At 36.6% G+C, this 20,362-nt stretch overlaps 1 protein-coding gene across 1 annotated transcript in view; it reads left to right on the top strand.

Annotated features, from left to right (window-relative positions):
- The window catches only part of LOC120631723, a 31,811-nt gene extending 13,785 nt beyond the window's left edge, over positions 1 to 18,026 (top strand). Inside the window, exons 5-9 of the mRNA XM_039901405.1 lie at positions 6,657 to 7,115; positions 7,449 to 7,745; positions 11,638 to 11,754; positions 17,025 to 17,141; positions 17,816 to 18,026. Coding sequence (XP_039757339.1) covers positions 6,657 to 7,115; positions 7,449 to 7,745; positions 11,638 to 11,754; positions 17,025 to 17,141; positions 17,816 to 17,963 — 1,138 coding nt within the window. The 3' untranslated portion in view covers positions 17,964 to 18,026. The remainder of the gene's footprint in view (positions 1 to 6,656; positions 7,116 to 7,448; positions 7,746 to 11,637; positions 11,755 to 17,024; positions 17,142 to 17,815) is intronic.
- The last annotated feature ends 2,336 nt before the right edge of the window (positions 18,027 to 20,362 follow it).

Genomic DNA, 20,362 nt, shown 5'->3' on the forward strand with positions numbered 1-20,362 from the left:
ACCAATCCATAAGTTTAAAGAATGTGTTAAAACACATTTATTACAGCGAGGTTATTATACAATTGATGAGTTTCTTAATGACAAGGTTGCTTGGAAGCATCCGGCTCCGCTTTCATCTCTCACAAGATAGAAAAATGAATGTTAAAATATAAAATGTAAATTTTTGATGTTGGAAAAGAGCAACTGCTGAGTTTCTTGCCGGCTTCTTCTCGGTAGAATCTGCCTTCCGAACCGGTGGTAGAGTCACTACACACGGACAGACTTGACGTTTCAAAAGTGCTTGTATTAGGCCTACTTGAAATAAATGAATTTTGAATTTTGAATTTTGTAAAGACTTTTGTCCTGAGGCACTAAGGAGTTTTAGACACAATGATAAAAGATTCCCAATTTTAATTAATAAATATATCTGTTTTGGTAAATGGACCTGTATCTTGTATCCTAGGCAATTTCTAATACAGTTCTCAACTATTACTTGATGGAGTAACATGAGTAATTGACGTAATCCTCTTCCTCCTACGCACATTCTAAGGCTAAAGTATTGTGAAACTGCTGAAGTCGTTCAGCATTATATAGAATTTCTTCCAGAGACATTGAAACTTAAGTTACGTCACCACGTCGCGTCAAAACGTCGCGTGGCTCGGAACAACTGGCAGATATAAAACATAGAAGCTTTATCGTATAAGCAATAAGAATAAAAGTAAACCAATCAAAAATAACATATTTAAGTAGTTTATTAAAGAAAAAAATTTTGCTTTTTAAAAATGCAATGAAAGGGAAGGTCGGGTTCACGCACAAAGATGTCTCACCAAGAAATCATGATATCGCTTTGGTGCTGACACACCATCTTTCGCCCCTTTAACTTGCAAATATCATACTCTGTTGTTGTAGATTACAATTTATTTTTTGTTAAGATCGATTACGAAATGAAGCAGTGAGTAAGCTATAACCATGGTGGCATTCCTCAAGCTTTCTCCACCTGCCGCGTGATGTAACCCGCGGATGACCATCATCACAATCATTAATATTAAACCGATATTCGATAGACGTTTAATTTGTTTTATGTCGGCGTAGGTATGAATGAAATGATGTTTTTGGAGTAGTGGCGAGACCATTAGTCTGGCAGACCATGTCTTTTCTTGTCGAGGTAGACATTATTTCCGGCCCGAATCGGTATAATACTAGCGGTTTCATCCGCTTTAAATATAGGTAGCACTTTTTCTTATAGCTTGCTTTAGAAATGCTGAAATCTTATTCTACTGAAATTAAACACAGCCTATGTTACTCCTAGATAAAGTAGCTTTCTATTGCTAAATAAAATGGTTAAAATCGGTCTAGAAGTTTCGAAGCCTATTCAGTACAGCAGATAAACAAAAAAAAGCTTTTCTCTTCATAATACTAAGTATAGATAGTGATCTACTTTTAATTTTTCGACAAGCAGTAAAAATATATTTTGTATTGGCTTAAATAATTTCAGGCAAATATTATGGTGGCCCAGGATCCTCTCTGATAAAAGAGATGGATCTTATCTCTGCACATTATTGATACTATCAGCTTAACGTACGACGGGAAAGAAAACCCAATTTCTTAACTCCAGGGCCTAATTATGTAGAAAAAGAGCAACCTGCTGAGTTTATTGCCGGCTCTTCTCGGTGGAATCTGCCTTCCAAACCAGTGGTAGAGTCACTACAAACAGACTGACTTGGCGTTTCAAAGGTTCTTATAAACTGGGATTACTTGAAATAAATGAATTTTTAATTTTTGAATTTCATGACGTGCAAACCTCTAATTAATATAGACATGACCTGCGAATCAAAAAATTAGAGATCCTTAAGAAAATTGCAATAATGTAACCTAAAGTAAAACAATTTGCCTATAAAAAAATCTCCGGGAAAACTGCTCATTTTAACATAAAAGCCTATTGTCACCATTTGTATTGAATTGAATTAGGTTGGTCCTCAACTCTAGCAACGTGTAACCGAATTAAGAAACCATGTTGAACGATACATAAACATATTTCATAAGGAATCACGCTGTATACATTTTAAATTAAATGAAGCATATTAATTCTTCCACATAAACAAATTCAAAAAATTCCAAGTGTTTACTTATGACAACCCTATTGAAGATAAAAGACTGACATGCGCATAGTACCCACGCTACGCGACCTAATAAAGTGACAGAAGCCACATGATTTTAATTATGCATGTGCTGTTAGGATTGTATCTGATTTCTTTCAGTAAAACTGTAGCAGTTTACTCAAAAACTATTAAGTTTTCGGTTTCACAGATAAGTCTCAAAGACAGTACATAATGTACCTCTAAAGCCTGTAAAGTATTATTTTGGTTTTCATTTACACGTTGTATATCTTAAGAGAGAAAGCCTGTGCCAAAAGTCGACCATTATTTGGTTAAGGGTGAAACCCCAACCACGACCGAGCAATTACACTTAGTTGCATGACGCACCGATACACTACATTATAAACCAAACTAGCTGGATATAGCTCTGCTATAATCAGTCACGTTTTATCCATGATCTTTCAGCTAGATCCAATAACAACTGATAGGGTGATAACTATTACTTTGAATGGGCAATCGTGGTTTGTGAATTAGACATTTCGGATATTCAAATAATTTAGATCTGAGAAGTTCAATAAGTGATTCTGATGAACACGAAAATATTTAGACATAAAAACCCGACTCTGTTAAATAACTAAAAAGCAAGAAATGAATATTTTCTACAAAATTTTTCCGTCAGCGCCAAGTAAAATGTAAAATAGTTGGAAAATCCAAAAGTGCACGCCTCATAATCTCATTCATTACAATAAAATTGAGATTATTTGTAAATAATAATTAAACTACATCTAATTATACCGTGAAAAGTAATAGGCTTCTATTGCTCAAAATACTGAAGCTTCTAAAAAAACCAACCCGATAAGTGAAGTATTTCGCTCGTTATCGTGACCACAAGATATGGAATCCACACATACAGACACAAGGCAGAAATTGTTTAAACATTTTTTTAATTAGTTTAAATAATAAAAAGAGATTTTAAAATATCATGAGTGTTAAAAATAGTGCTTTGTCTCAAGATTTGTCTATTTATATTCAACGCTTCGCTTATGAGGCGTGCAATTACTAAGTAAAGATATACTTTGAATACGGTTTCCTTTTTTATAATAGGTACTTAAAAAGGAAAGAACCTAGATATACACAACCTACACAACTGGGCACCGACTTAAAAATGTTGTAGAAAATATATATATTTCCCCCTTTTTAATTGTTTAATTTTTTTACACAATTAAAAAGCCATTACGTAAGATATAATAGACAAATGTCAACTGCTCATATTATGGGTTATTAGCCCTTTACAAGATATTGTCTTTGCCGAGACCGGGGTGTTAATGGTTGAGGAGTTCTTTCAGCATTTCACCATCAGCTTTCTTATTGTGACGCACATAGCCCATGAAATTCTAATTGTTTCTGTTGTATAGTTCGGTGGTCATCCATAGTCTTTACCATCAGTGCCACTTGACCATGTGGTGTTTTTCGAAAGAAGATGAACAATGTCCTTTAAAAAATCTCAAATTGCTATAGGTCTGCGTATAATATTTGAAGAGTCCCTTTCATTTCCCCAGGAATCCGTTGAGGAGTCCTTGCCTCCATCTCGTTATATTAAATATTATGCGACCAATACATAACAATAATAAAATAAAAATAATAAATAAAAAAGCCTTTTAGTTCTAGCATACAATACATAGGTTACATTACAAATAATTAATATAATCAGATTGGTCGGAGATATTATGATCTGCGATCGCAAACGCATTATTTTGATATCGTCCCTGTTTTGATATTCGGTGAAAAGCATAATAAACCTCTAGTTAGTAAAAGCACTATAAACTCCCCCCCTCCCTTAGTCTAGTTGAACAAATACGGATTCCTGGTCGGGAATGGTTTGATATGGTGGTTGAAAGGTTTCTGTAAAAATCTCAGTTCGGAGTTACAAATTTAGGGTTGTATTACGCCAATGCTTCTTACAGCAAGCTCCATCGGCGATCTCAGTTGTAATCACTAACCTACTCGTATAACAACCGTTTAATCTCGCCAACCCGTGTTGGTGCATTGTTGTCTGAACTCGAAAACCATATTTCCTGGACTGTTCCCAGTAATATGACGTTAATAGACTGATAATGTTGATGGTTAAAAGTACAACTACATTCGGTAAAAACGTACAGCCCTTTTGCTGTTTGCAGAGGTGACATAATAGAAGCACCCAAGGTGCTAGGATCCTATTGACCCAAATGCGCAGTAATAATAAACACGAGTCACTCGGCGCGGGCGTTGCGTCACAGCGTTCACTTTCACCCAAATCAGTAAGTCACTGACCTGCTGCGGCCACAGCCTGCACACAACAGCGTGACCACTGTGATCATGTCTTTGTTACGTGACGTGCTAAATACAATCTCCTACGACCTACTATCTTCCCGGTATGTACCCCTGACGCAAAAGAGTTTTCTTTGTTTAACTTGTTTTAATACAGATTTTTACAAATAAGTACCTACCTCATCCCAGAGCGGGTTTAAAATCATTTTTAAAATTATGTGCCGTGCAAAGGCCAAATAATAATTAAATGGGATACTAAATTATCCTTAGCTTTGGTTTTACATATCCCATAAGATAACAATCCAAATGTAAAATGTGTTTTGGCTATTGAAATACCATTCAACTTTTAATTTTATACATCTACTCTTCTAACTGCAGAACTTTAATGATTCCTTGATCCTGTATAAAAGCGTATTTTATTTTAGGAATACTATTTTAATACCATAATTCAAAGATCTTGCGCGTGAAAACCAAAAACAACGAAAGATTCTCAGAAAATTATGTCTTCACATTATCTCGTCTAACTCTATAGAAAATATGAGTAACGGATAGATATAATTATATCGTGGAGCGCTTGCTAGCCCTACAAGTCTCAGAAATCCAAAATCAATCACGGTTCTACACTGTGGCCTGTCTGGGACATTCCGTACGTAGGCATGTTGTGAGGGGCTTCAAGTGCACTCGTATTTAACACATTTTAGGATTAGATAACGTCTCACTACACTCAGCCTCGTCTGGAATGCGGAATGGGAGAAGTCATCTCCAAATGCGTTGACGCGTCACCGTATTTATTTTCACTAGTCGCTGAGTACCAAGCAATTTTATAATGTAAATATTGAACTAGGTTGGCAGCTAACTTACAACGTACATAGACATCCAATGTCCGGTTTATCGAGTAATGGGCGGTATATTAAAAAACAAATGGCAAAATTAAATCATTGAACAGTGAGTTGAAGTTTCATTACAAAGTACATTCTTTGAGACATACATCAAAGTGAACATACATACATAATAATGAACAGCGAGTTCATTTTAGTAACATATGAAATCAATGATAATGAAGCTTTTAAATATCATGTTGGTATGCGGCCAAATGAATGAACGATGTTGAAACAAGTAACAATTCATCGATGTGTTCATTGATGTGACACGGTCACGACTCATGTCGTCCGTCGCAAATGGAAGGCGACAAGGCGTCATGGGAGTTATAGATATTGTACTATAGTAGGGACTGTAGCGAGCAACCTCTGTAACCCTTGATCCGTGAACCTTTTCACTACTTTCTCGCAGCTTCGCAACATATAACACAGAGCCTGTTAGAGTACCTCCTTTGTTTTGTTCTTTTAAATAACTTAATGTAAAACTAGCTCCACTTACTTACATTACACTTACTTGACGGCCGACTGGCGCAGTGGGCAGCGACCCTGCTTTCTGAGTCCAAGGCCGTGGGTTCGATTCCCACAACTGGAAAATGTTTGTGTGATGAGCAATAAGTGTTTTTCAGTGTCTGGGTGTTTATATGTATTTTCTAAGTATTTATGTATATATAATTCATAAAAATATTCATCAGTCATCTTAGTACCCATAACACAAGCTACGCTTACTTTGGGGCTAGGTGGCGATGTGTGTATTGTCGTAGTATATTTATATTTATTTATTTATTTATTATGTGATAAAAAGTAGCCTTTTTTCTCCATATCCTTTCAACTGATTCCATGCCAAAAATCAAGTTGATTGGCTACTCACTTACTGCGCAAAGTAAGACAAACATATAAACATACTTTCACATTTATTATATTAGTAAGGATAAGGATTATTTTTCTAAGAAATTAAAAAATTTAAAAATATCATGTGATGGAGTTATATAATCATGCAGTCGATTATCAGAACGATGCTTGTAAATGTTACTCAAAATGAATTTAAATATTAATAACAATTTGTACAATTTTCAATATTATATATGTCTATTACCAACTCAGGCAGAATTTTAAACATTAGTTTTCCCAACAAACCAACCCTGCACTCTAAAGCTCATGCTATGCGATATAGTTATTGTGCCACCAAGATTTCTAAGTATGCATGTATTTACATAGACGCATCTTTACAGATTCTTCTAATATACACAGCGCTGGCGTCTATTACCGGCGCAATGTGTTCTGAAGAAAAACAAAATGTTGAATACGGCACCAATCTAAACATAACTACATTATATCCCATTCAAAATAATTTGATTCATTCAAATATAAATAATAAAAACAATAATACATATAAAAGCCAATTTGAAGTCAAAAGTGATACAGAAAGTAAAGAAGTATCTGGCAATGGTGACAAATCTGTTGGTGAATATATAGAGGATAATAATAAAACTTCAAAGGAATTTGATTTGAAGACATTTCTTGATGACGATGATACGATAACTATAAAGGATGACATTGAAAATAGAACCCATTCAAATGCCAAAAATAATGAGAAAGAAAAACCAAAAGTACCCAAACTAGATACGGTTAATTGGAAAATTGATACAGCTTTCACACGTTCAAAGCTAGAAAAACCAGAAGATGTCATTGATAAAAACCAGAACGATTCAGACAGTGGAACACTGCAAGCCACAGGAAAAGAATTTAAACCAAGTCCTCAGTTAGGTCATTTTTATGATGAAGATGCTTTCGTAGTGCCGACACAAGAATCGATAGGATCATTTTCTCCATTGAACAATCCATCAACATTTTTCAGGTAGCTATCTCTGAGCTTTTGCAAATTAATACCACTTGATTACAGATTTTCCGGGTGTCGCGGATTATAGCAAAGAAAAAAGCTTGTTGAATTAGTTATTTGATCATACAAACAAAAATTAACAAGATCTTAAATAAGGTCACAAAGTCACTTAAATTTTATTTAATTGTACCCCTTGGTTCATTCGCTCCAGGTTCGAATGTATGATTAAGGGAAAAGATTTTTGATTGAAACCGACTGCGGACTTTACTTTACACTATGTAGTTTCAGTAACAACTAGATTTTAATGTTGTTAAATTAGTAATAGTATAGTAATTAAAACTATTTTTGCAGTAGCCCTCCGGGAGATTTCTACAAATTAAACTACAAACCTCCCATTAGCTATCCAAATCCAATTGATGCACCTTACAAATTTGAAAACTCAAGATCAAAATATAAGGATTGGAAATTTAACTCTGGAATTGATCCCAAACTAAAAATTGAGGCTCCTGCGAAAATTCCTGCAGGAGGACTTTACAAGCTTCCTGATCCGTTTAAGGAAAAGCCAAGTTCTGATGGTGATGATGATAACTTTGGATTGGATTTTAATGATGAGGAGAAAGATGCAAAGGAGAATCCAGTTAAGAAGCGGTAAAGTATATATTTTTTAAACCTTTTTTTAAGACAAGCCTTATACATGTTCTGTGATGATTTTACATAAGTATCTACCAACAAAACAACGTCAAGAAGTCAAGTTATAGCAATACTTTGATTATTGATAGAAGAAGAACTATAATTTAATAACTGAAAAATAAAACCACACGCCAAGCATGGACTTGGTCTAAAAATAATTCAATATTGACTGCCGAGTTGTGCAGTGGCAGCGACCCTGCTTTCTGAGTCCAAGGCCGTGGGTTCGATTCCCACAACTCGAAAATGTTAGTGTGATGAACATGAATATTTATGTATATTATTCATAAAAATATTCAACAGTCATCTTAGTACCCATAACAGCTACGCTTACTTTGCGGCTAGATAGCGATGTGTGCATTGTCGTAGTATATTTATTTATTTAATATTAAACTGGTCTGGCGTTTTTGGTCTTCACCATCTCACATTGCCGCTTAAAACTATTATGTATTTTGATACAATAGGATTAAAAGTTTTGAGGTTATATAAAACTTTGCACTCATTTATTAACATACATAGGATATAATAATTTATTGTAATACAACCTTAAAATATAACCGCAATTTTAAGTCATGCATGGTATCAATTCCCATAAAATTAATTTTTAATTATATGTAGATACACTCTAAATACAAGTTTAATTTCTAATGTTGATTTTTATTAATGAAGATTTCTATTAATGAAGAAATATATTTATTTATTTATTAGCTTTTCAAGGGACAATAGTACACATAAAAGTAATGCTGTATTTTTATGTCACATAAACCAATTAAGTTTTCAAAACTTAGTGATACATAAGCGATAACATTAACCACAATTGTTTAGGCATTAAGAACCAAGCGAGAATTATACAACAAAATTAAAAAAAAACAAAAACTTTAAAGCTTATAATACTTATTTTGCCATAATTATTTTCCTACAAGTGCCAATTTCGACGTGAAAAATGTCCGTCTCACATTTTTTACAGTTGAAAGTTTTGCACATAAGAGATAAAGAGTTATTTGCCGAATACCTTGTCTTCCATCTAGCCCACGCAAAGGGAGGTTTACGTCTTGCATTAAGCCTACAACATGCAAAATCGTACTCGTAGAATAAGTGGCGAGTCAACTAAATTGTGTTTTATTTTATATAACAACATTGGATCTTTTAAATCGAGTCTTTTTTCTATAGTAATATATAGTCTACCAAGGAATCCAAAAAAACACGATACATTGCTTGAGGAGTTCCAAATACTACCTTCTAGCTCAATCATCAACTCTTATATGAACTATCTGAGGTTATGTGATAAAAAATATCTTGGCAGCGCTTAAGCTGTGATAAGTACAAATATCTAAGGACGCGAAAAAGGCATATGTTTTTAATAGCAGTGTTTTTATTGCGTCACATGCGCACATTCTTTAATTTTTATCTTACATCTATTTCTATAATTTATATGATAAGGAAGGAAGTCTAAACAAAATGATTTACATTCTTACTCGTGCATGAATATTTATTGCCTTGGTTTTAGTGAAAGTAATTTAGGATTGAGATATAATATATTTAACGTGAACCCGCTGAACTAATGGCACTGCTTTAGATTTTCTTAAAAAAGTTGATATTGTTTTATCGTCCACTTAGTTAGGTATATGAAAGCAGATAACCGACGTTTGACGACCTCCCTGGCGCAGCGGTGAGCGCTGTGAATTTAAGTAGGAGGTTCGCTAGGCGGTTCCGGGTTCGGTTCCCGCCAGGGGCAATTTGGGAATTAATAATTTCTGAATTTTCTCTGGTCTGGTCTTGTGGGAGGCTTTGGCCGTGGCTAGTTACCACCCTACCGACAAAGACGTGCTGCTAAGCGATTTAGTGTTCCGGTGTTGTTGGCCTTGTTGGCTCATCTACTCTCTAACTATCTACGTACCCTGTCTCACTTTTTATGAAAAATATTACTAACCCTAATTCCAGGTCTCCAATAAAGCAATTGACGGTAATTATTTTTTTTTATATGTAATGTACGCATCAAAAGTACCATCTATGTGCCTATTTAAATAAAGAAATATTTGTCTTTGACTTTGACTTTGGCTAGTACGTAACATCGTACCCGTTCGCTTAATCGCTAAGCGGCATGTCTTCGCCAGTAAGGTTGTAACTAGCCACGACCGGAGCTTCCCTTCTGTCCAGACCTAAGAAAATTCTGAAATTATAAATTCCCATATTTGCCCGGTCGGGAATCGAACCCGGGACCTCCCAGTTAAATCTGCAACTCTCACCGTTAGCTAAAACTATAGATCTTGATTTTAAGGGAAATAAAATACCACATCTCTAAGTCAAATCACTATTATATCTGTCCCATAAAAGAACTATAATAAATAAACCCCTCATACAAGTGAGAAAAGCTTCGATACACCTAGATGGTAGTAGCCCATAATTACGCAGCGCACGCAAAGTGTGTCCTTTCACCAAGCGAACGGAATTAATCATATGTTTTAAGTGATGACGAGGTTTTAAGTGTTCCCGAACACTTTCTTGCTTTATGTAAGTGTAATGCCATTACGCGTACTTGATAAATTGTTCGATCATGAATTACGATGTAAGTTTCCTAAAACTTAATTCTAATGCGAAAGTCTTTTTGGTTTTTCGTTTGCTTCGTAATAAGTTGATGATGGTGTTTTACGACCGACGTACCCTATAGTGGGCTGATGACGATGAGAACATCGTCATCAGCCCACTATAGGGTACGGGTCTTCTATCAGAATGAGAAGGGCTGTAGACCACAAAGCTGGCCAAGTGCTTATTGGTAGCCTACGCAGGCTTTTAAATATACTTTGCAGCACACTCAGGCATGCAGGTTGTATTTTACTTTACCGTTAAATCAAGTAATATTTCATTGCTTAAAATTTTCATCATCATCAAACCAGCCCACTACAGAGCACGGGTCTCCCCCCACAATGAGAAGGAGTTAATGCCGTAGTCCACCACGCTGTCCTAGTGCGGATTGGTGGACTCCACACACATTTGAGAACATTATCGAGAACTTTCTTCACTGACGGATGTTTCTTTCACTGTTGACACAAAGAAAACGTACTAACTTACAAAACTTAGGGTTGCGTGTTGGGATCCGAACTCAGACCCCTGAAAGTGAAGTTGAAGTCCTACCCACTTGGCTATCACCGTATCAATAATATGTTGGTGTGAAAAATCCGGAGAAATCCGTAGCATAATTCAATTCAGTGCTAGCAGCAGTTGAATAAGGACTGCATAAAATCCTACGTGGCGTACACTCGGAAGGTATGTGTCCAGCAATAAACGGATAAACAGGCTATTGATTGATAGTATTGGTTTTACAAAATGTTTTCATTTAAACCAAGATTCGATATGCATAGATAATTGATTACTCCAAGTCGACCACATTGGACACGGAGCAGTGAGGACACGGTTGACGATATATAATGAGTAATAGCGACGGCTAATGAATGCTAAACGGCCATCGTTTGTCTGCGTTATTGATCGATCGGGCAACACCGTCGCGCACTAGTGTATACGGGCTCTAAATTTCAGTTTGGATGCGTTTCTAATGCATTGGAATAAGTGCATGAAAATTGACGATCAATAACGAAGCTCACTCACAGTAAACTGCGTGTTTGTAGTAGCAGTAATTTATTGGACAGATCTCGTCCTGGGAAGTAGCTACTATAATATAGCTCTCGGCGCTCGAGCTCTTTTTAGAGATTTATCAAAAAGGGTTTTAACCAAAATAGACAATCGACAACACAATTTATATGCAATCAAGTGTGCCTCTCCAGTATTTTCACTTAAAAGGCTCATCGTTACGTTTGTCCGACCAGTAAAATATATACATAAACGTTTGTCTTTGCAGGGGCAACCCGTGGAAAAGCTTTCTGAACTTGGTGACTGCGTTGCTTCCAGTAGGCATCATCCTGTCAGCTCTGACTCCAAACATCATCACCCTGGAGAGCACTGATATCAATCCTCAGTAAGTAGCACAAATGATTGAAATACGGTGAATAACATACCCAATTGACACCGTCACGCCTGTTAGTGGATCCAAAATTTATTTTTTAACCACCCAATAACGTGTTATTTCCGTATCGGTTAACAAAATCCAAAGTAAAAATATGAGCGAGATTCTTGGAAATGATCCGTATATTTATGTGAACAGTTCCTACGAGCAGCAATATTTACTTAAACCAAGTAATAACTTCATCAACAGCATAATTATAAATAAATTAGGTAGGTACTAACATGACAGATGAATATTTATATGACCATGAAAAACATTTCATCACACAAACATTTTCCGGTTGTGGGAATCAAACCCGCGCTGGACTCAGAAAGCAGGGTTGCTGCCCACTGCGCCGACCGGTCGTCGGAAAATTACAAGTGATACAGCTACTGGACATAGGTATTTTGTGTTCAACGACTGCCTAACTGAATGTCTTATAAAGGAGGTCGAACGAGTCATATAAAGGAGGGTTCTACTAACTCGGCTCTTATTAATGTAGAAAATCATCATTATCAACCCATTACTAACCCAGTACTGGGCACGGAATGAAATTATATTTATTATTGTTATAAAATTCATATTGTATCGTTTGAAACACACATAAAATCCAAAAGATATAGGTGCGTTACGGGGATCGATTTCGGTCCCCCTGAGAGTCCTCATCCTAACCACTAAGCTATCGCCAAATTTAACATACCAATCAACGCCATTTATACTTTACCAGCTGTTGGCTGCGGCTTTTCATTTGAAGACTCCTGCGGGAACCTTACATTTTCCCGGGATCAAAAGCCTATGTGTTAATCCAGGGTATAATTTCCATTCCAAAAATCTGTCAAATTGGCTCAGTAGTTTTTGCGTAATAGAGTAACAAACATCCATATCCCATCCATCCTCACAAACTTTCGCATTTATAATATTAGTTGGATCATCAGCACTTCAAACGATTGACGTACAATGCAGGAAATAGGTGTTTTGTTGCCAAAGACTCCTTTGATATCGTCTGTCGATGGCGGTCGACCAACGCTGCGTTTACTTTATAGGTACTTTATTTTATCAAAGCTATAATAAAAAGTACTCTTTCAACTGAAACACGTGATCGGCTATCTAAAACGAAACCTGATGAGTATTTACGCGGATATAAACATTAGCAACTGGCGCACGCGACGCGACGCGTACACGTAGATGTTATGCAACTCGCGCCGCCCGAAATGGTAATTAGTTGATATTAATGATACCACGGCTTGTTAGAAATGGATCTACTTACTGTTGTAACACTCTCTTTGAGTGTGAGATTTTTTTTTTAAACTTATTGACTTACAAAGTTAAGTGGAAAACCATGTTCTATAAACAGAGCAACACTTCGCATCTATCCGATATCCAAACCCTCTCATAGTTGCAAGTTGATCCTTACATAGTTGTAGTCTTATAGCTTTTTACTCACCCAACCTTAGCGCCACTCACACTCACTGAGAAGGCCTAAACATATTCTTAACGACCCTGACGATCAGATTACCCCTGATCATTTGCCTATCAGAACACACAATCAACCTCTGCACAGCATTTTCGCCGGCGAATATTTAAACTATATTCATATTGCAGAAAAGAGCTGTACGGTCAATATATAAACTTAAAACGCGTGAATCCCTCCGTGAAAAGTTTAAAGAAATACTTACGGTATCCTCACAATATATTTATAACAATATTTGTAAGACAACATTTTAGTCGATATAAACAAAAAGTGGATATAAACAGTCGACTTACAAGAAATGGTGTATGTTGCAGTGACATATTATGCATATCGTCTGCGAAAGGTGCAGAAGTCATTTGTGGGATTGAGTATACGCTTTTATAACATGATTCCTAAGGTAATTTTGGACCTACCAATGCACAATGTAAACGTAAAATGTAAAATGTGAATTGTTTAATTTTTTAAATTACGTGATATTGATTTTATAACTTATTATCTAATTATGTATCTCCTGCAAAAAACATGATTTAAAAAAACCATAAAATATTTGGTCGCCTAGGTATTGATAAATATAAATAATTTAATACAGCAAATTCAATAAAATTAGATTATCTCTGAAACATGGAAAAATTATAATATTATTTGATGCTAAAATTAATAAATATTATGATAATGATTAAATAACACGGCAGTTCTCGCAGGTCGAATGAGGTCGCATGCTCTCAAAACCGCCACACTCTCTTCCCCCATTAATTACTTACGAAATTGAATAATCACTAGTTTTGGTTACACTCGTAGGTAATTGGGACAAATTATATTATAGTATTTTCACTTCTTTTGGAGTAGAATGAGATTTAATAATACACTTATTACGTAGACGTATTATTTATTCTGCAGTTAGCGCTAAAATTATTATCGTTACAGCCGGTCGATGTCTCTTGCTGAATGTAGTACTATTTATTGAGTTTTCCATATTATCCAGCAAATCCTAACGTCACGCTCGTCACATTTGAGGGTCTACCAACTTAGCGCTTCCCCACTTACAGTCTAGATTTATTTAATGTGTTAAACACATTGTTTAGAGTTTCAACAATGTGTTAAAACACATTGAATAAATCTTGGTTACTATACAATTGTTGAATTTCTTAACGATAAGGTTTGGAAGCAGGCTTCGTTCTCAACTCTCACGAGATAGAAAATCTTAAAGATTGTAAACTTTAAAACTAAAAACTTTGTTTTTTGCCGGCTCTTTTCGGTGAAGTCCGTCTTAGAGTCACTACAAACAGACTGACCTGACGTTTTAAAACTACTTATAAACTGGGCCTACTTAAAAAAATAATGAATTTTGAATTTATTAATGTCCATCTGTTCCCCTAACTATGTGCCACACCTATAACCTTAAAACCAGTGTCAAAAGAAAAACATATTATAAATTCAGGCAAGTATAAAGTTTCGCCTAGCCTAATTTATGTCTCACTACGAGACACGTAGACTTATTATACTGATCAAATTTGTGGATGAGCAAAATATAACCAGAGTGTAAAGGAATTTTTGCTCATGGTTTGAGGCTCTTCAGAGCCGGTTCTGAAGAGCCTACGCAGGATACAAAAAATATATTCTCGGATTATATCCCCGGACGAAGGAATAAAATTAACGTGCTAAAACGCAGCAACAGGGAATAGAAGTTTACCATCGTCATCATATCAACATCATCAACGAATTACTAGCGCACGGCTAGCATGGACAGGAGAAAATCATCTCTACGGGAAAGAAAAAAATGTATCTTCAACTTGATCAATTCATTTATGTTTATCCCCGTTTATTACACATAACTCATTCAATTAATTCATGTGTAATAAACGGGGATAAACTTCTCGTATTCCATGTTCTCGTGCAAAGCAGGTGGAGACGTTAATTATATCCCCTGGCAGGAGATATAATCGGGGGATATCATTTTTGACTCCTGCCTGCACTAACGCAGCAGTGCACGGGTCTCCTCCGACAATGAGAAGGGTTGTAGTCCACCACTCTTGCTCAGTGCAGATAGGTGAAGAACACGTATATTATTTGGATATTTTTTCTACTATTGCGCCAATTCTCGGAGAGTTGATAGAGCTGTAGCAGCAATATTTTATCCTTTCCGAGGGAAAGAAATGTTGTTTCCTGCCCATGCTAGATCAAGGAACAACGACGATAAGTTCTTTTACAGTAGAAGATAAGTTCAGAAATGAATATATGAATATTCCGAACCCGATTTACAAAGTTATATGTGCTTGTTCAAGTTACATGTGAGTTATGTAGCGAAGCACGAGCCGGAAGGACATGCATCCGTGTGTTACACAAGTGTGAAAGCCACATTCAGTTACAGACTGTTAGCACATGGCAGAAGAAACCGCGCGGTTCTTTTATTTTTCAAAAATCTTAAGTATTTCATTCTGGTGAGACCACTATGTCCTAATTCAATTGCTTCGTGAAGTCAACTTCTGAGTGCCAAGTTTGAATTTTCTGCTTATGTTTACTTATTAGATCGCCCTAAAGTTAACTACGATTGATATGGTCCCAAAGCAGCGCCATCTCGTTACAATACTGGAAAACCGCACTGAGCATGCTTCAGTATCGGAACGAAACTTGTGTAGAGAGCGTAATTTGGTATAAAGAAATTATAAATTACACAGTACAGATTCGTCTGGTTGAAGCGGATGTTACAAATTAAGCTTTATGTTTATTGTAAGACTAACAAGCATTAATAACCGTGCGTTTGGATAGCTATTGTGAAAGCGCCTCAGCGTACGAGCACGCGACAAATAAAATGTTTTCTCAACATATAACACGGTCTTGTGTCTTGTAAGCCACAGAGATACCGGTCCGAGAGGTTTGTGACCAGTTGTCTTCTTTGTTTATGATCGACTTGATGAATACACAATATTCTGAGAGGTCAAAGCCTTATTACGTTATGAAGCTTTGTGAAAAAATTTGGAGAACTTCCACCAAGCACTCTCCTCTGCGTAACTGATAGAGACGTTTGCATCCATCTTATTTAGGTCGTCTGGCAACCTGTAGTGCTAAACTGCGCTTTCCGCTACACGAGTTTCACTCCCGAATACACATTGGTTCTGTGTTTTGCAACAGACATAACATACCGACAGTTTAGCTTGCTAAGTATTCGCTCTATAATAATTCCCCTCTAAGGGAGATACGTCATCATCATCATACCAACCCAGTACCGGCCCACTACAGGACGGATTTGTGGAATGCCTTTGAGAACCTTATGGAGAACTCTCAGGCATGCAGGTTTCACGATGGATTTCTCACGATGGATTTCTCACGATGTTTTTCCTTCACCGTAAGCAAATTACGTAAAACGGACATAACCAGAGATATGCGCGTTTACCGTAAACCCATAAAATTGGATTAGCGTTTTGTGGCATAGATATGGTTTAGCCGGAGAGTGACATAGGTTATATACTATTAATAAACTCATATGACTAAAAGCCTTATTAAAAAAAAAAATGCGTGGTCCCAGGTCTAAAGGACAAATCCATATTTTGGCTGAAGGGATTTGATTTGTTAGCATTTTTGAATAATACACAGCAAGCATACTTTAATCCCGCAAAACTTGATCTATCCAATAAAAGTTTTTGTCATGACAGAAAATCTACAGCCCAAATTGAAATTTTAACATTTAAACAAACAACCTATCTTGGAATTCAAACCAATGGAATACAATGGAGGTCATTATGTCGCAATTTGACACTGAATGTTTTATTTGCAGCTACCCGAACCGATTTTCTCGTCGATCAGGTGACGTGGCGACCCTACCTCCCGTCAGCGAAAGCTGCAAGCGAAGATTGTTATGCGAAATACATTCCGATACTAACTACAACATGCAGTAAGTAATCTTTATGTTGTATATCTCTAAAGAAAACTGCATTATTATCTAATCCAAAGTTACTTTTGTATTATTATTAACATATAAATTTATAACGTTAAAATTACGATTTTTTAACTGTCCCTGATTATAAAGCTCTGATACACTAAAGGTAGTATGGGATGGAATAAAAAATTGAGAACTCTATGGTCTTTTAGGTTTTTTCACGTATATATTAGTGTTTAGTTAAAACAAGCATCCCTAGAAGATGCCTATTCACTCTTAATTTGATAGCAGCCAAACCTTATAAACCACGTAATTGCTCAGAGAGTTCAGAACTGAAGTAATTGATGGAACGCCTGTCTCGGAGGTTTTTTTTCCACTGCAAGTTAGCCCTTGACTGTAATCTCATCTTGTTATAAGTGATGATGCAGTCTAAGATGGTAGCGGGCTAACCTGTTTGGGAGTATGGTAGTCATACCACTAATCGGTATCTATGTGACATTGCGCCGGAACACTAAATAACTGACAGACCAGACCAGAGAAAATTCAGAAATGATGAATTCTCGAATCGCCCCCGCCGGGTATTGAACTCGGGACCTCCTACTTAAATTCACAGTTGATTTAATGTCTCTATAAATATATTGTATTATGCAATATTTTTTTTATGTTATGCTCAATTATTTTTGCCGCAGATCCTCCCGTAAGCAAAAGCACTGCTACAAAATCCAATGCGATGATCCCCAAGCGTTGAGCAAAGTCCTGCACTGGTTGCTGGTGTTCAACCGCTCGCAGGGACGCCGACCTAAGGGTCACGACAGAAGAGCGTTTATTGTCACCTGAACTACAGCTGATTTTTTATCATCACGATCGAGACACACTTAAAACAAGCCACGTCGGTTACCACGTGTATTGGCAGGGATATTTCATAGTGTGCATTAAGTTTTGATATGGCTCAACACGCGTCGGGTAACTAGAGGTCGGGTGGCATGTTATAATGTGGTTTGGTTTTGTTATGGATACTACTTAGTTATTATTTTTTATTATTATTATAAAGACAAGCCGATACCGAAGACCGCCTTTGTAGTCCCATTCTCTATTCTAGGTTTCTTCTGTGCTTGTGTTTACCTACTTTGTATAAAATGTGTGTGTGCAATAATTTTTTTAAACAAACAATGAAATCTTTCGTATGTATTCTTCTTAGGATTCCGTCCCCAAAGAGTAAAACCGGTCCCTATTACAATTAAAAAATAGATTAAAATAAGTGTTAAAGGGGGCTCTCATACAACAGATATGATTTTTTTGCCTTTTTAGATAGTACGGAGCCCTTGGTGCGCGAGTCCGACTCGCACTTGGTCGGATTTTTTTCTTTTCATTCTTTACCAATCACTAATATTCCCTAACAATGTGTGATATTTTGCTTGATAATTTTTAAATAGTTGTAAATAAAGAAGGATTTGTTTGGCGAGTTATTCTTTTGACACGCATCAATCATCATCTGCATGGCGTCCCACTGCTGGGCGCAGGCCTCTCTTTTCATAAGACGATTTTAGAAATTAGACCCGCCACTCTGCTCCAATGCGGTTTGGTGGTCGCGCATCATAATCAGTTCAAGAGCTTATTCATAGCGAAAACACATACCTATTACGTTAAAATTCTCTAGCAAAAGCTATCTTCCCTACTTTTGACTCAGTCTGTTAAAAATGAAAAAAAAACTCACTATAAGAACAGTGTCACTTGTCAGTCACATGCGTTCCGAATAGTAATCCTAGTTCCAGTACCGGGAAGAGAGAGCTACGTACTTATACTTAATTAGAAATATGTCGTTATTAACGTCTTCGTCTAATAAATAAACCCAACAAAACATAATGACTTTTAATCATTAATAACTCCAGAGAAAAACGCAGCAAAAACTATCGGTTCTCATACAACTGTGATCGATAGGTTACGATGTACAGCTAGTACAGTTTTTACCCGTGACTTCACCCGCACGAAATTGGGATTAATGTATAAATAAGATCTAGCACTTCCGTTTTGGTTTAAGGGTCATATTCCTTGTCTCAGCTTAATTCCTAACACCTGTGTGAAACCAACGCTTGAACTAGTATTATTTCAAACAGACCGTTTTATATGACATATCATGTCGTCAATAAAACATGGGTGTAGAAATAATAATGCTATAAATGATGGTAGTAGTAACCCTCTGATCATAATCATAGTACCTTAGAGCCATACATTTGCTATGTGCCGACTCGCGGAGCTACGTGGTAGATCTAAGCTCTATAACCTGGTCTGCTCTGTCCAGAGATTTTGATAATGACACAGTTGGTAAACAAGATACACACTAATTTGATCTTATGGTTTCTTTATAGTAATAATTGACAGACAAACAAAGTAACACTTCGCAGCGCATATAGAACATGTCCTCCGAAGTTCTGCCATGAGTCCATCAATCTGACGCGAAGGTGTTGAGCCTTATGTAATAACACCGGCAACCACGCCCTTCAGATCGCAACATAGCAATACTGCAGAATTAAGCATGACGATAGGACTTCCCAGGACTTCTTTCCTATGTCACAAAAAGCTTCACTACTGCTAGGAAATGCCAATGTCGCAACCGTTTGAGTTTCTAACCACTGTCGCCAGTAGGAGTCCTTCAGTGTGACGAACAGTTCGTGAAATACCGACAAAAATAACACGAAAGGGGGTAGTCAGATTCTGCCCGTCACATCCAACTTGACATCGTCGTACCTACGCAGTCCCGTCGTGACAACGATCCATGCAACTAGGCAAAATATCGACAAATCCAAAATATTATCGTGGTATGTACTATACCCGTTGAACTATATTTAAGAAATTTTGATTAACTACGAAAATCTTAGTTTAAAATCTTTAAGAGTCCTTCAATTGCTCACACTTACATTACTTTCCCTCTCGTATAGTGATAATCTTGTCACCTAGAGAGGTGAATCAGTTATAAAACGACAGAAGGCGCCGTGGACGGTCGACGTTGTGGTGTGGTCAGCGACCTCAAAACGAAAAATGAAACGTTGTTCTAGCCCCCAATGAGTATTGCGGTTGTTTGTAAACAGTCACCAGGCGACGAGTTAGAATACCGTGGGGTTTTAGTCGGTAAGAGTCCGACATAACCACAGCAACACCCCGTAGTACGGTGGTATGAGGATTTCCCCACGTGAAAAGACATCCCAAAAGATAGATAGATGCCATCAAATCAGTCATTC

The sequence above is a fragment of the Pararge aegeria genome, chromosome 18, assembly GCF_905163445.1.
Source record: "Pararge aegeria chromosome 18, ilParAegt1.1, whole genome shotgun sequence".
Lineage (NCBI taxonomy): Eukaryota > Metazoa > Arthropoda > Insecta > Lepidoptera > Nymphalidae > Pararge > Pararge aegeria.